This window comes from Priapulus caudatus, unplaced genomic scaffold (genome assembly GCF_000485595.1).
Source record: "Priapulus caudatus unplaced genomic scaffold, Priapulus_caudatus-5.0.1 Scaffold124, whole genome shotgun sequence".
Classification (NCBI taxonomy): Eukaryota; Metazoa; Priapulida; class Priapulimorpha; order Priapulimorphida; family Priapulidae; genus Priapulus; species Priapulus caudatus.
In genome coordinates, this window is record NW_014577185.1 from 270,893 (window position 1) to 289,051 (window position 18,159).

General features: G+C 42.2%; 2 protein-coding genes across 3 annotated transcripts in view; both read left to right on the forward strand.

The window, feature by feature from the left end:
- The first annotated feature begins 1,664 nt into the window (after nucleotides 1–1,664).
- LOC106805701 (zinc finger protein 346-like) lies at nucleotides 1,665–8,352 on the forward strand. The gene is made up of 2 exons (XM_014807403.1): nucleotides 1,665–1,683; nucleotides 5,633–8,352. Exon 2 carries the CDS (start codon nucleotides 5,673–5,675, stop codon nucleotides 7,164–7,166), a length of 1,494 nt encoding a protein of 497 aa, XP_014662889.1. The 5' UTR covers nucleotides 1,665–1,683; nucleotides 5,633–5,672; the 3' UTR covers nucleotides 7,167–8,352.
- A 4,083-nt stretch (nucleotides 8,353–12,435) lies between these two features.
- The window catches only part of LOC106805688 (ras-related protein Rab-27A-like), a 79,578-nt gene continuing 73,854 nt past the window's right edge, over nucleotides 12,436–18,159 (forward strand). The window contains exon 1 of one of the 2 annotated variants that reach the window (XM_014807383.1): nucleotides 12,436–12,498. The gene's annotated coding sequence lies outside the window, so the exon portion shown is untranslated. Of the gene's footprint in view, nucleotides 12,499–14,785; nucleotides 14,818–18,159 lie in introns of those variants that run through there. The other variant, XM_014807384.1, reaches the window with a different exon arrangement.

The following is an 18,159-nucleotide window of genomic DNA, read 5'->3' on the forward strand; positions in this document are numbered from 1 at the left end:
GGAGGAAAATGGGGGATTCAAAATTTTCTGGGGGAGGACCCGCATACCCCGCCTGTTTCTTACAACCCTTCTCGAAAACCTGCATTGGCCACTGTGGAGCGTAACAAATTGGTCAAATTGAGCACCCCCACTTCAAAAATCGTTCCGCGGCGCCTGTAGAGTACTGCTAACAAAGATTATGATTATGAATATTTGTATGCATATCAAAAGTCAAATTTGAGTTCATCTGACAGGGGCATAGATAGCGGGGGGATGGGGGTATATCCCCCCACACTTATTGCGGTGGGTGGCTTAGATCCCCCCTACTTTCAGGAAGAAAATAGGGGGAAAAATAATATTTTACAGACAATAAATACTGATATTTATCTACAAATCCGTCATCGCTATTCATACTCTCCTAATGTATTAAATTACAGAAATGGAACGGGACATACATCTACTGTAAAATGGCTGTAACTCGTTCCAAGAATGACATTATTTTACTGAAACACAGACGGTTAATTTTGTATATACGATTTTTTTTTCAAAATTCCCAAAGTCTTATCACTGCTCACGAAAGTTAAATCCTTGCTTTATTCAAAATTAGAATAGACCTATTGAGAGTTGGGATATTGAATTTTCACGGGGATTGAATGGGAGAATTCAATTTCATCTCACTTTTTTGGGGGGATGGGGGTGCTGAGACCCGACCGGAAATATAATCCTGATTTTGTATAAGGGGTGAAAATATGCACTTTTTGGTTCAAATCTGGTTGTTTTTCTCATATTTTTTTGCAGTTTTAACGTTCTCAGTAAAATATACGTTTTATCAAAATTTCTGGGGAGATGATTCCAGTGCTGTTGTTGTCAACGGGGGAGTTGGTAGCACGGGGCGGTCGCCCCTCCCCCCCTAAAATTTTTAGGGCAAAGGTATTTTAGCCTAGGTAAGTCTGCACTGGTAACCCCAGTGAGGACATGTACATAGCACAGATTTGGTAGTATTTTAGTATATTTAGATCAAAGTATTTTAGTCTTTGGTGTCAATACTCAACTCAACAGTGATGTTATTGTGATGAAGATTGTTTAATAGTGCTGCCTCATAGTGCAGAAAGTTGCATCGAAGAGGTGTTACTTTCAATAAAATCCCCGGACCCCCACCCTAAACAGGAGAGAGGCACGCCCTGAAGGAAGAAAAATCCTGATATTCTATGATAAAGATGTCCAAAATTGATTGCTTTTAGATTGCAACATTTTAACAATTCCACACAGTGGGAGGGGGACACCCCCTCCAACCCCCCCCCCTTCCCCCCGGGCGCTTTGTGCCCTTGAGCTCACATGATTCCCCCCTAGAATTTTCTTCTGGATCCGCCACTGGTTGTGTGGGGGGGGGGGGTGCGTGTTATTAAACCTCTGGGATCCAAAGAAAAAAATTACCCTAGAATTCACAAAATTGCACTTATAATATCAATTTTTTTCAATTCCCTCAAAAACGGCCATCTTGAAGGTTCTAAATTGCTAAAATCCAAGCGCTTCCGGGGGCTCCGCCCCCTGGACCCCACCCATTAAGGGCTTTGCGCCAAGGCGCTCGCGGTGTGCGCTCATCGCGCACACTCTTCATATACATTGCGATGGAAGTAACAGCCCCCACAACTGAGGACCTGTCTACGCCACTGCGCTACACTAACGAAGTGTTGCGTGGGATATGTAAGTGGGAATAACGTCCGTGTAGCGAAGGATATATGCCGGAGAGAAGGTGGCGAACGGGTACCAGTCTACATGGCGCTTTGTTTTGCATACCTATTTGTTTTGGTATATAGCTAGTATATATATTATGCATATTATGTATATATTGTGCATATATTATTATTAATTATTATATACAGCTCTGTGATTATGCTTGTACTTAATTATAAGTTGTGTATTTTATGTATATGTAGCATTTCCGTATTAATTTTTGCTCTTTTATCATTTTAGTATTTGCATAGATCTCATGTTTACGCTCTTAGTCTTAGTTCTGTGGGTGATTGTGTCACATTGTGTACTCACGGCCAGTGGCCTGAATCTGAACGATACCATACGATACTTGACAAAGAAGAAGCTGCTCTTGTGTTTCGTCCAATTTTCAACGCAACTGGATGAGAAGATAATCTCAAGCCGTCAATTTTCCCAAGCAATAATTAGACTTGGGCTTGGTAAACATATATAATTCTGGAAAGAAATAGCTTGTGCTGTATGTCAACTTCATACTACTACTATTAGTATCGTGCTTTTTGTAGTAATACTAGTGATCGGTCAGAGCAAAGACAAAAATATTCCTAATCATGAACTGGAAAATAAGGAAAATCTCGGTACTCGTAGACCCAACCACAGATGATCTTGGCCGTTTATGAAATAATAATAGTTTAGAGTGTAAGTTTTTACCTAATTTTACTTTAAATTGTCACCCCTAACCTGATCGTAACAATTAACATCAAACCTAATCGTATTCTGTGTGGCCTCACTTTCCATCCTGGTGCTGGTGGTGTGGGGGGGGGGGCACTCCATTAATCATATTACCATATAATAATTAATATATAATCAATCATTCAATGTAATACTAATATTATGTATGACAGTATGGCAGGTAGGCCATATAGGTACGGGCCGCGGTTTTGACCCCCCATTTTAACCTCTAAATTTTCGCACCGGAGACCCACTGTTGCACCACAAATTGTCGTCCCCTTCCACCCTGTCACCCCAAATGTTCGTCAGCGGCAATTTGTGCAAAATTTTGCAAAGCCTCGCACCACAAATTGTTGCCTCCCTCACAAATTGTCGTCGGCGCCGACGACAATTTGTGGGGGAGCTGACACCACAAATTGTCGCCAGCCATCGAAGCACATACGATCCTGTTCAAAGCCATGAGAGTGTGTGTGTGTGTGTGTGTGCACACGTGGTACGTGGGTGTGTGTGGTGTGGGTGTGTGTGGTGTGGGTGTGTGCGTGTGCGTGCGTGTACGCATGTATGTATGTATGGACGCCGAGGCCGGCCTCGAGTCCCCCAACACTGATTATTATCATCATCATTATCATCATCATCATCATCATCATCATCATCATCATCATCATCATCATCATCTTTGTAATCGTCATTATCTTCTGTAGCTTGAAGACAGCGACTGACGACAATTTGTGCAAGCGGCGACAATTTGTGGAGTTAGGTTTCAGTTTGCCCCGCACAAATTGTCGCCAGTGAGATTAATAATTGGGAACGGCAAGAGCAGCACAAATTGTCGCCAACGACAATTTGTGCAGGAGGCGACAATTTGTGGTGTGAGGTTTTTTGCAAAATTTTGCACAAATTGTCGCCAACGACAATTTGTGCAGGGACGACAATTTGTGGTGCAACACCCCATTTTTCACACATTTCCTGTGTAAAATCAGTTGTTATTTGTTGTCCAGGCTGTCAAAGGATTATTTGTGTGTGCGTGGGCATGTGCATGTGAGCACATGCAGGCACTTGGAACGTCTCAATTAAAAAAAAAAGAAGGTAAATAAGCACGAAATATATTTACTACCAAAGTCTTAATGTTTCTCTACTCTATTTCGCCTATTATTGTCGATAATTACCTGTAAATGCCGGTCAAATGCTCATCTGCAACACACAAGTACACCGCACGCCCACCCTGTGCACAAACAACATGAATAAGAGAGCAGGCAGGAAAGCGTGATCGCAAAATTCGCTCGACGCTCGCTTCATTTCACACGGCTACAGAACGAAAACACACCACCATCTTGGTATCTATCTGTAGCTAAATGTTCACTTGTTCGAATTATAACTCTGTCCTTTCTTCTTACCTACTCCTGCCAGAGATATCTCGTGAAATCCTGCAGGAAATGTTCTCCCCGTGAAAATGTAGAGGACGTATTATCCGAAAACCCCTAACGGCGCTACTTTCGATCGATCACTGTAGTTGTGTGTGTGACGTCATGCCCGCGCGCATTATGCTTGGCTTGGCGGGCCTCGAAACTGAGGCTCGAAGGCAGGCAGCAGCTCATCCCGGCATGCAATGCGCCGCATTACTTGTGTATAAACAGACATCTTGTCCTCTTTACATTTTCACGGAGAGAACATTTCCTGCAGGATTTCACGAGATATCTCTGGCAGGAGTAGGTAAGAAGAAAGGACAGAGTTATAATTCGAACAAGTGAACATTTAGCTACAGATAGATACCAAGATGGAGGCTGTTTGGTGTGTTTTCGTTCTGTAGTCGTGTGAAATGAAGCGAGCGTCGAGCGAATTTTGCGATCACGCTTTCCTACCTGTTCTCTTATTTATGTTTTTGTGCACTGGGCGGGCGCGCGGTGTACTTGTGTGTTGCAGATGAGCATTTGACCGGCATTTACGGGTAATTATCGGCAATAATAGCCGAAATAAAGTAGAGAAACATTAAGACTTTGGTAGTAAATACATTTTCATGCTTATTTACCATTATTTTTTTTAATTGATACGTTTCAAGTGCCTGTGCATGTGAGTGTATGAGACAATGAGTGTGCCTGTGTGAGTGTGCACGTGTTTGTGTGTGTGCATGTATGGGTACGTTAGGATGTGTGATCATATTGATGTAAATTTAACACATGAGTTCCTTTTGAAGCGATGGAAAACATGGAAAATGTCGTCTTTTAAATTCCATTTGACAACATTCGGGAAATTGTCTATAATATTTTATTGGCCCTAGAGTTGCTATCACATTATAGAGAATTATATGTATACTGTACAGTGCAATTTTATTTTAAGTATTTTATGAATAACCTGAAGTTTTTTAACATTAGACCACAGAGGTATAATTATCTTGCATATTATACTAGTGCCCAATTACTTCTGCTATATATATATACCAAGGTGTTTTACCTCATAATGATTAGGCTTCAAAGGCCAAGAGACTATACTATATCGAAGACAGAAAGAGACAAAGTTGATCGAATTGATAGATAAACACTGCAGATTGCAGTGGGAAAAGTTTCAATTTTACAATTAACCAAAAAAGAAGGTAGGGAATTCCAATATTGGAATGACAGAATTGAATATGATTGTGAATAATGAATTGTGCTATATTCACCAAAACATGCAAGATTCGAGTTTTGATTACTCGCTTTGATTACCGCTACCATTTCTTGCAAATCTGAATCTTAAAAGATAAACGGAGTCAACTACACAGAATTAGATGTCCAGTTGTTTGAATTGGTTGCGGAATGGGTGCACTTGTAACTAAGTTAGTGAACCAACAATTTACAAGTTTAACCATTCTGACTAAGGCGTCATTTGTAAATTGATTCTCGCTATAATCAAATATGACATGGCGTTACGATGTATTCAAATCCAATTTTCTCTGCTATAACTGCATAAATTCTTAGTGTTTTTCAAGTTGGTGTAATCAGTAATATATATCCGCTGTGAGGTGCGATTATATTTCGCTATATTTTTTTCAGATTGAGCGTTTCTGTGCAATATTTTCGCAATAAACCCTTAAGTCATACGTATACATTAATAAAGTTATATTAAACGTTATTGTAATCTATCTGTTATGTCTTATATGCTCTGTGTATAATTTCCATCCAAACTGTGTAACCCAATATGGTGAAGTATTTATTTCACTTCCTTGATTCTCTTGCAGAATTGACGAGACGTTTACACTACCTTTGATCAGCACTGGGATGGCTGATACAGAAGGGAAAACGGTTGGTTCTGCTAACGATGCAGGGGTCAAGGCTGAGACCAGCGGCACAACAGTAACCTCAGTGGACACCGTCACAAACGCTCCGGGCGAAACCAACAGCGGTGCAGACGGTCACGTCAACGACAAAGCTGAGCAGCAGAGAATCCAGCTGAAAAAGGCTCTGCAGGTGGGTGACGATAAACCTTCAGTGGCGTCCTTTCTCTGCGATGTGTGCGGTGTCAGCCTCAACTCCAAGTCTCAGTTGGAGCAGCACCTGCTCGGGGGAAAGCACCAACGCGCGCTAGAGCAGCAGAACAAGTCGGGAACTGCTAGTCCGACTGTCGCACCCATCTCCGCGCAGAAGCACAGCAAGCCGACAAATCCGACCATTAGCGAAAAGCCGCAGCCTTCTCAGCAGCCTGGCATGCCACTCCCTCCCTACATCCATCCGACCCGACAGTCGCAGTCCGGTCCCCCTGGTACTGGCAGCATGCTGGAGAATGGCTGGTTCTACTGCAGCTCATGCGACGTCACCGTAAACTCGGCCTGCCAACTGCAGCAGCACTTATCCAGTAGGCGCCACCTGGCGGGCGGCAGGTCGGGGAAGTCAGCTGACGAGACTTCGAAGCAGGGGAATCCTCCCGCGGGCAAGGCAGCTACCCGGGTCGCCGGTGCGTCCGTGGGGCAAGAAGCTCTGTCGCTTAACGTGACCGGAAATCTGTTCTGCAAGGTGTGCGACGTTGCTACCAACTCTGTCATTCAGTATGAGCAGCACATGGGCAGTCAGAAGCACAGGGATCGGGTCAACGGCGAGCCCCCGAAGCAGTGGAAGGCGAAATCATCTAAACCATCGCAAGCCGCGAGTCAGCCGTTCGGCAGCAGACCAGGGCAACCGTATTACTACAAGCGACCCCAGGAGGAGTGGATGGATGCAAACAGCAGTGAGACGGATCCGACCAATCAGTCAAAGGTCGATCAATATCTGACCAACTTCGCAGAGCAGCAGCCACTCTCGGCCAGAGACCAGATTATGAGGTATAATTGCACCATATGTAACGTGTCGTTGAATTCCCTCAAGCAGAGAAATCAGCATATGGAGAGCAAAAAACACAAGGATCAGGAAAGCAGGGTAGGCTCAGGTGGTCCTACTTTGGATCCGAGTGGAGCAGATGGCTTACACCAGGCAGAAGGTGGATGGGAGCGGGAGTTAGGGTGGACCCAGTCCAAAGAATTACCTGTGTGGCATGCAGAATCTGGCTGGGAGCAACAGGATAAGAAATCTGACTTTATCATGGATTACTTGCCAAACCAAGAGCAGCAAGGTTTAGGGAGAAACAACTCAAGCGGTACAGAGAGCTGGGGAAACCCACACCAGGAACAGATAAAAACTAATTCAATAGGAAAGTGGAATACACCAATGGCATCTTCCAATGATGCCAGACCACCAACTGCGACAGAAAACTGGAGCTCTGCCCAGCATATGCCTCAGTGAATTACATCTCAAGAAAGTTCAGTCATCACAGTTGTCTAAAAAATCCTGATTACGTTGAATTTATGAAGTTTTGGCAATGAAATTTCAATTATAGGCTGCATGAGCTGATGTTGTAGTAGTTGTCTCTAGTTTCACTCTCATAGAATCACTTATTCAAAATTACACATATATATATTATCAGTAGTTAATAAAGACAAACTTTCTTATTGTTCTTATTGTTGTCTTTATTAACTCCTGATATTATATATATATATATATATCGTTATTACATTAATACATGATATATAGATATATTAATCATGTCCTGTTTATCCTGCGAACAAGTGAGCTGAGTTATCACAATTTATTATATTATTGGTAAGCAAAATTTTTTCATTGAAATATTTCCTGTCTATAAGTGCATATTATCTGTTGTGTATGTTGCATGTTGCTATACGTGAGGGTCATGATGGGTACTTCAGATCTCAGTAAGGAATTAATATTTGGACCTTTACTCAATTCTCATGATGAAATTGGGGCAATTGTCATTATTCAGTAAATATTTCAATTTCTTACTATTTCACGCCTCACTATACCCCATCAGAACTCAACTGCTTGTATTTACTGTAGCATAGATTCATATAGTAACTTGTGTGTATGTTCGATCAGAGACAAAAATATTATGGCCATATACCATATATATTTACGCACTGCATGTTGTTCATGATTAGGTACATTGTTCTCTGTGCATATGTATTCTATTCAGTAATCAGACTATGCACATGCACATATACAGGGTATACTCTAATATTTAATGATGCCTTTGCAGGAAATTTGTACCAGCAAACAAAAAACTGATACAAGCTAATTATTTTAAACAGTATATTTGCACTTGCATATATATATGTATGATTGCTACAGATATGCTGAAAGGTTTTATTATTGCTGCTTTTTACTCGTTTCCACACAGTTATGACACAGTGTTACCAGCAATTTTTATAGTTTTATTTACAAAGCTTATGTTCAGGTAATGTTATTTTTGGTATTTTAACAAATGTTACAGAAATAACAAATTTTTTGTGAAGGCTTCTTTAACATTTCGACCTGTTATATACGTATAGCATAGTTATAGCAGAGTGTCATCTCGTAAATGTAGCATAACTGTTTTGAGGAATACAAATAAAACTGTACATTGATTCTTGAAGTTTATGATTCTTGGTTGTTATTCTGGTGTGATGTCAACCAATCTATTTCCCTCTTATGCTTACACTACCTTTATTCACCTTGGTCTTCCTCATCATTGGTCTTTAAATGTCTTGTTGAATGTTTATTAACACAATATTCAAAAGCATTACTACATTTGTGTCCCTGCTAGAAACGTCTTTGAAAACAGGTATTACAACTGTATGACCGATGGTTTCAAAATGATGAGGCATCGTTATAGAACAAGTTATGTAAGGATTTTGTACGAATTATTCGATTTTGTAATAGGCGGTGTTATTCATGGAAGAGAGTGGCTATAACTTCTGTAGACTCGATTGGTGAGGTTTTTAGCATTTGAAGTAGCTTCATAGAAACGCAACTACGTTGCTCATTAGTTTGACGTTTGTGGTAGTAGCATTGTCTAGCAATGTTGCACCTTTATATCTGGATTCACAGAGGCAAGAAAGTGGTTATTGCTCACCTTCTTTATATGCAATGATTGATCATGTAGGCTTTCTCTTTGCTTCTAAGATTGTGTCAAGTATTAATGTTAATTTAACTTTTTATATACCGGTACCCGTTTCTGGTAAACCCCCAAGACCTCCCAGTATTTTGCCCCCATTCAAACAAAATTATGGCCCGGAACTCTGAAACTGCTGTAACTGCTACATGGTAACTTCATTTAGTATAATTCGGAGCAGATAGATATAACGACGACATTTGTAGACGAAAGTGGTGTTGATCATGCATGATATTTGAAACACCCACGCTAGAAAGTGGGTGCGACGGAAAATTAGATGGTGTAAATTGTGCAGAAAGTGGAACTGGTGGAAGTGGTGACTGTGAGGTAATGAGTAGATTAATTGAGGTGAGAAGACACAGATGAGAATGCGGTCAGGCAGAGGGCCGAGGAACTATTAGATACAGGGCATACTGACGGAGAATAGCGCCTATGGCGAGCACTGAAATTGCGCACCTGTCCAAACATCTGATACCCATCTTTTAGATATCTTTACTATAATATACAGGGTCGTAGCCAGCTAAGTGTGTCTGTTGGAGGGGGGGGGTTCTTAGTGCTACAGCTGTGGATTTTCATACTATAGACATATAGGATTTAGCGGCGAAGCCGCCCGCGCTAACGCGGCTAAGCACGAAGCACCTAAGGGGGGTGTGGGGGTCTTCCTCCAGAACATTTTTGAAAATTTAATGGTTCCAGGTGCGATTTCCCAGCACTTTGAAATAGTATTTTTAGACATGAACTAATGGTTTTTGAGTAACTTTTTGCCACATAACTAACTTATAGACCCGATTTCTCGAGAAAAATCAGTTTAAATCCTCAAATCTCAATTTAGCTGTCATTGATTTGTAAAATGATTTAAACTAATTTAGTGACAGTCCCATTGACCTGGTTTAAACGGTTAATTTTATGGAAATAAATAAAAACTTTACACAATGCTAAATTAATTGTTTCTCACTTTATTCTCACTATACTGCCAGAACTTTTTTTATTCTGTACTAATCTGACGGTGACTCTCACTTCTGACACTCATGTTACTATTGTTAGTGCGGGGTCTCGTAATCGGACCATTTCCAGGGACGAGAATTGATTGTTACATTGTAACAGCGTGTCCTACACAGGCCTCGTGTTGTTTGTTCGTTATAAGCCCTGTCTACACTAGCAAACTTTAGTTTGCAAACTCGAGCAAACTCGAGCAAACTCGGAGTTTGCTCGAGTTTGCTCGAGTTTGCAAACTAAAGTTTGCTAGTGTAGACAGGGCTTAAATTTCAAGCACACATTTTCGTTATGCACAGGCCGGATCTACAATTATTGCAATCCCGAGCATATAATGATCTGAAATCACATGTAGTTTATGTATACACGCATATATACTACTACATGACGTTGTTTTTATGTTTATAAACATTGACGTCATATGCGCACATGCGCAGTTTAACGGTTGGCAGCAATCCGATGCGTGATATTGTTCGATACAAGCACACGCACGCACGCACGCACGCACGCACACACTCACTCATGCACGCACGTGTACGTGCTGCGTGCACACGCACGCACACACGTGTACGTGCACACGCACGCATGCACGCACGTGTACGTGCACACGCACGCACGCACGCACGTCTACGTGCACATACATGCACGCACGCACGTACGTGTACCTGCACACACACGCACGCATGTGTACGTGAACACGTTCTCACGCACCTCCACCAGGCGTGGTGTGCAGCCAGCCGCACGTGTAAGTCACATGCAACGCATGTGTACCGTGATGAGCCAGGTACGCCGCGCGCACGTGTAGCATCCAATGACGCATGGCAGCGCGACGCACGGACCACGCGCGCATGCACATTACGTGTGCTGGCACCGCACGCACGCTATGCACGCAGGTGTACGTGCACACGCACGCACCGCACGTGTATGTGCATACCACGGCTCGCGTACCCATTCGCACGCACGTGTAGGTGCAGCGTGCCACCACCCGCATCACACTTGTACCTGCACCACACACGCACGCACGCACGTGTACGTGGAACACGCACGGCATCACAGCACGCACGCAGCACGGCACGTGTAAGTTCACATGCAGCCGGCCTGTGTACGTGCATAGCAGGGTACGCACGCGCGCACGTGTACATCCAACATCCATGCACGCACGCACTGTCACGCGCGCAATTGCACATGACGTTGGCCTGCACACGCAGCGCATCGCACGTACGCACGCATGCAGGGGAAACGCATGGTGAAGTGCACAGCGCACGTGGCACCGCACGTGTATGTGCATAGCACGCCGCACGCTCTCGCACGCACGTCTGTACTGCTGCACGACGCACGCACAACACGTGTACCTGCCACACACCGCGTCGCCGGTGTCACGCACGACAGTGTACGTGAACCCGCATTCGCACTCTGACACACCACGCATGGCATGCACCGCAGGTGTACGTGCACACGCACGCACGCACGCACGCACGCACGCACGCACGCACGTCTCCGTGCACATACATGCACGCACGCACACACGTGTACCTGCACACGCACGCACGCATGCCCGCACGTGTGCGTGCACACACATTAAATTTGACATGTAAATTGGCAGATGCCGAAATAATTAGGCCTATACTGAAGTATAAATATATATTTGTTAGAGTTTTGAAAAGTATTTTTAAGCTCTAAAAAGGCATCTTGGTGTCTTAAATTTTTAAAATTTCTTGGGGGAGAACCCCCAAACCCCCCTTTGAGTCTTTGACAAGGGGGAAACCCCCCTAGAGCGCCCCCGCCACGGCTGCGCCGTGTGCACCTGGCCTTCGGCCAGCTGTTCGTCGACATCTGTTATTGATGCTAAATGGCCTGACCAATGTTTATTTGCTTCCGCCGGCCCTGGTTTGTGTCCACTCACTAAAATAATAATAGGACTACTGCACTGTGAATGAATGTATGCTGCACAAGGCTGCAAAGCAATCGATAATGAGGATCGACGGGACTTTTCAATGTTGCTAATTTTGTTAATTTGACTTACCCACCACCGGTATTTTTAACTAACAAAAATTCTTTTTTCACTATTCGAGGATGGCTTGGCTGACTTTAATAGAAACTGCTCAGTGGCGCCCCCTTCAAGTGGCACCAAGGGCACGTGCCATACCTTAGTTACGCCACTGATTAGATAGGAGACAAAGGATGTGGAGGAACATTACTAGACGGCAAAACAAGAAGAAGTAGCTGGGGGACGAAATTGTGGAGCAGAACTGGCAGAAGGCATAATATAAATTAAATATGAGAAAAAAGTGTAGTGATAATGATATGACTTACGACTATGAGTATGAGAAGTTAGTAAGTTATGAGAAAAAATCTAGAAGTGAAAATTTAGAGAAGTTAAAAATTATCGTTCTGTGATGAAGAGTGAAGAGGTGGCTGGAGAGGGAGGTGGAGGTATAAAATCACTAGGTCGTGAACCAGGCGGGTTTCGCGGAGAACAGTTTCATTTGATCCTAAGATAATGGACCACCGCGATCTGATCTTATTTTGTGACCTTTATAGTCACTAGATGGCAGCACACGTGAAAAACAAGTTTGCGACTTTGCGTGCCGTTTATAAACGACGGTAACTTCATTCGATGCGTTATCTATCACTCAGGTAGGTTATCAAAATGATTCAATTCTATAATTGCGTGTACATTTAATTACTATACGAGGTCTCGCAGATGGTTTATTTTAAATTATCAATTGCCGTCGTTTTGGTGTAAATTTACACTGAAACTTGTCGACGCTGGCCTGGCCTGGCCTGGGTGGTCGGCTAGTATGAAAATCTTCAATAATCTTGGTTGAGTGATAGTGGTAGTACTACACTAGCACTACCAGTAACCACTACCAGTACCAGGCAGCGGCAGTACCAGGAGCAGTGGTAGGAGGTACAACTACAAGTAGGAAATAGTGTAGGTACAATAATATAACCCAACCAAGTAGAGGTATACTAGTACTAATATACGACATGGATATTCGTCCGAGCATCGGACACCTGTTCGTATGCGCTATTCGTCTGAACAGTTGTTGCGCATGCGCTGTTTATGTAGCATGCCGCAGGCGCACGGCACGAGTGCCGGAAGTAGGTAGTGTGAAGGGGGGGTCTGGGTGGTCTCCCCCCAGACAATTTTTAAATCTAGACGCTCTAAAATGCTATTTACCCTTTAGATTTAGGATTTTTTGCCCTTTAGGCTGGTGGCCCGTAGCGTCTTGCTACAGCAGCCCTACGGCTGTGACGCCTCTGCATACATGCGTTGCGTATGTGGTTATACACCATAGACAGTGTTTGGTTCTATCACTCGCGTATATAAGCAAACCGAGTCGGTTTATAGTTAGTGTTAGTGTTAGGGTTGGGTGTAGGATTAGGGTTAGAGAGTAGGCGTGGTTAGGTAGTATGTGCCTCCCTAGACTAGCATTATATTACATTTATGTAATACAACATGAACAGCGCATGCGCAACAACTGCTCGGAGGAATAGCGCATACGAACAGGTGTCCGATGCTCGGACGAATATCCACGTCCATATATATACATTACTCAGTCTTACTGTGTTGAGTTACATTTATTGTATCTACGTAGGTACACGCACTGTCACTTGTCTGTACTGTAATGTATCTTATAATATATGAAGCTGTACTGTAGAGTATATTGTGTCTAGATAGAACCTAGGTTTAGTTTCAGGTTGGCATATAAAATTGACAAGTTGTGACTGTATGGTAAAGTAATTTTTTTTTACAGATTTACATTTCATTTCTGTAGAAGCTAGCAAGATGTTGTAGATTGAATAGTATTGGTCAGCATGCTATTCATCATATGTGTGTAACTTCCTATGGGAAGGGCATTAACTAAAGATAACTAAGTGCTAAGAATGATATGTAAAACTTTCTATGAAGTTGAGTGAACAGAAATTGAATCATATGAAATAGGATGTGTAGAAATTACATCTTTACTGCAGTAAATGCTGTAGGAATACTGATATGAGGCCATCCTTAAAAAATTATATGTTTGCTGTTCTCCGCCCGACCCACGAAAATAGCCGCAACCCAAAAGTTTTTTTTTACATTTTGGGTTCCATTTTTTTTTCTTTTTTTACATTCCTCATAGTTAAGACTAAAACACAAAGCATGTGTGGCAAACATGAGGACAGACTTAAAATAACTATTATGCCTCACAAAAAAAGACCTACCTTCCTACCCACTAAAAAAATCATGGGTTGGGGACAGCAAACATAGAATTTTTTAAGGATGGCCTGAAGGTCCCACATAGCTCACACTATTATACAAATCAATAGAATGTAGTAGTGCTCATGGTAATACTACTTATTGGGGGGGGGGTTAGATCATAGTCCTTTAATATGACAAAGCTAAAATGCACATATGCAATGCAAGTCTACAGGTGGGATTTAGAAATGATAATATAACATGGTTAATGCTCTTTGCCAATTAATTTCACAGACTAGCCATCGTGGGAAAATGCTCGCATATAAAACTTGTGCATTATTGCATTAGAGTAAGCCTTAGGGTAACAGTATATATATATATATATATATATATATATATATATATATATATATATATATATCTATGATAAGTCATAGTAACTGATGGTTGTGACCAGCTTGTGTGTAAATCTTTGCAACTTGTGGGTTTAGGCTACTACTAACGTCGCTAGCGGTGCAAAAACCCTCTTTAATTCATACTTTAAAATGTGTGATGTGTCGTGTCTGTGATTAATCTTGCTTCTCTGTAGAGTGTAGGTCACAAGAACGGGTTGCCCTTAAGAGCTTGCTCATATGAATGAAGTGCTGTAAGGTTTGCTTTCTTTTGGCTCATTGTGAAACACCGGGCCCGCAACTGTTTGTTTTCTGTTTGCAGGCACAGTAAGAGCTGTGTATGTTTATAATCACCTTGTTACCCATTCATCTATCAGTCTAGTAAGTCATTTATCCATTCATATCTGCAGTGCATATATAGTAGAGGAATCCTCTAATATGATGCACTTCTGATCAATTCACGTGACATCTATGCTAGCTCAATGTCTATTGTAGCTCCTTATGGATGGCTATGCACACAAATGTGAAATATTACTAAGCTATCATCTTATTTGATTAACAGTCGCTACAGACAGTCATCCGGGCCGTAGGCTGAGCAAATTCCTAGGGGAGGGGGCAGTGGCGGATCCAGGATTTCAAGGAGGGGGTGAGAAACAGGTGGGGAGTCTGTGGGTCCTCCCACAGAATGCTTTGAAAATGTAGATCGCAGGAGATGGTATTTGAGGCACTTTTGATAACATACATGTACAGCCTTCATTCTGACTACGACAATTCTCTTTTAGTAGAACAATTTATTTTTTAAATTTTGCTCCAAAATCTAGGCCCCCCACAGGCTATGGCCCGGCTTATAGTCGTATAGGCTTCCAGTTGTATATTTTTTTCTCATGAAAAGGAAATTACTGATATATACATTTTGATAAAATTAAATTATTTATATGAATGAGAGGGATACCCTGTAATTCCTTGAAATCTTATAATGCAGATCTATGGGTAATTCTCATGTGGGTGTGTTTGCGTGAGCCTATGTACTTGCATACAGTGTGTGCGCATGCACGAGTGCCAGTGTACATGCCTGCATGCGGCGTGCATATGCAACATACTAATGATGGACTCTTACTCTTAGAAAGTTATTTTTCTGTCATAAGGTTGCTGGTAGCATTAGACCCCTGACTAGTTTGAATAAATACTGCACATCAAGGCTATAGAATGAAAAAAACAATAATAATTGATTAATTCTACAGGAAAGTTATAATCATTACAAGTGGTAACATTTTTTTAGATACTGTACTAATTAAATATTTACCAGGGAAGCTTGTGTGGAGTGGAAGAGGTGCACCTGGGGTGTCATAATATAGATGAGTTCGTTTACAATCTACATCAATGGTTCCCAAATGGTGCGGCGTGCCACACGGGTGCGGTGTGAGAGGATAGCAAGTGTGGCGGGAAGATTCAAACACAATCAAAGAAACATTTAAACATTTAGAGAAACATTTTCAAACTGATTGAGTTTATTGAGGCTTAGAGTTTATCATGCTTTAAAAAAAGTATGACCTCAAGTCAGATTATTATTAAGTGGAAAACTGGGACAGACAATTCTATCATATGAGTTAAAAAATTTAAAAGCCTTGATTATGTCACCTCTAGCTCGTCTATATATGTAAGAGGCTCATCTATATAATATATATATATGTATATTTTGGGAATTAATCATGTTTTTATGTTGCTGCATTGTTTTATACTTTCTGGATGTCCCATGATCATAATATTATAAAGCACAGTTGTGTTCTATGTTATGAATCAAGCACTGCTAGGAGTTGTTGTTTTTAGCTCATCTGACATAGTCAGATGCAGCTTGTAGAATCGCATGATCTGATCGGTGCCACGGCGCTCCCCGCTCAGGGCCGGTCCGTCCGTGCTGTCGTCAACAGTTGCGGCACAATCTTAACTGCTCGACGGTGACGTCCACGATACTTTGGGGCGTTGGGGGGGGGGGGGGGTTTAACATCCAAAAAACGAGTTGGATATCGAAGCTGGCGGGCTGTCAAAGCGTCAAAAGGTCAAGAGATGTAAAAGAAGGGGGCAACATTCCCCCTTCAAGCTTAAGGTATAGGGAGAATGCAAAATATGCGGCACATAATCTAATGATGGCTCGAGCCTCAGGCTCGTGATTAGTCGGGTTGTAATAGCATCATGGTAGAAAAGCCATCACTGCTGCCGGAAAATTGGACGGTCACAGCGTCAAAGGTCAATTGGCGGCACAGGGCAGGATTTATATGACATTTTTCTGAGGACATTGGTCTGATGGTCGGGTTCGCCGCGCGAGAGTTGCGAGTGTGATTGAAAAACTTTTTTTTTGTTTTTAGTGCGTGGAACCTTACCTATTTTTATTGCTTTATTTGAAAGGACCATGAAATGTACTTTTCCGTGACATTGCGAATGAGGTAATGTCGGATAACCTTCTTGACTCTCAAGAGGAGGGTTTAAACATGGATTTGTTGAAACCTGTAACACAAGGACTGAAAACCTGTTTTGCTATTAGAGACCGCCTCCCCCACTCCTTTTTAGCATCTGTATTAGTTTTAGTATTCCCTAGTATATATGCTCTCGACTAGCGCGAATTTCGTACCGTGCGTTGTCCTTTTCGGCTAGGCAGGAGGCGCCGCACTTTGATTCGGTTTGCCAGTCGAGTTATATCAGAGAAGAATACCTGGCTACAGTACACGTCAGTTGAGCGCTGTCGCTCTGCGGCACTTGTTTCGTTTTTGAATGTATTTCTTATCAATAAAAAATTCGGTGTGCCGCGACCAAATTTTTATTCCGAAAGTGCGGCCCAGAGAAAAAAGTTTAGGAACCACTGGTCTATATTATGACACTCCTGCTAACACTCTGTCATCCTGTAAAATATAGATGCTGAGATGGTGCCACACTCATTAAAAGATTGCATTGGGAGTCGGTGCTCTGATGGTTAAATAAATTTACAAGGTCATTATTACTTTAACCAGCACTGGGTGTTTCGCTGCCTTCTTCTTACTTTTAAGTCGGAACAGTTTTTTTTATTGTGGCGAAGACAGGTTAGATTTGTGGGTTTAGCCCAGATAGATACGGGTCTGCTCTTGATCCAATCAAAATCGCACACGTATACAGGTGTAGACGTTCCTGCATACTCGGAATGTTTGGCACACCGATCGGAAACTGGGTTACTGCTGCTGAGGATTGATGCATGGTTTGATATCTATAATGTTGTAATCTCTTCATGTAACTAAAACCGATAAAATAAATAAAATAATCCTAAGTTTTCTTTTTGTGAACAATTACCATGTGACTGTACAGTGCTCGAAATAAGAAAAAAAATGTGGTTGTCCTGCAGACAACCCAGGCATCAAATCGGGTTGTCCACAACAATTTCTGGTTGCCCCAAAAAAATATCCCCAAATCTCCTATTTTCAATCACATAATAATATGGTCAGAAAACACCCAAAAAACACTGGTGTAGCCAGGATTTTTTAACAAGGGGGGCCAAAAACAGCGAACTGCGCAAAATAGTGGATGACTTAATATTTTACTGGCTCCTCCGCCTCCCTCTCCACACCCTACCTTCTCTGCAATCTTTGTTTTGGGTGTCATGCGAAAAGGCGACATTTTTGTTCATTGTTCTCTGCTCCCAAGATATGTAATTGTTCAGTGGCGGATCTAGGATTCCAAGGAGGAGGGGTGAAAAACAAG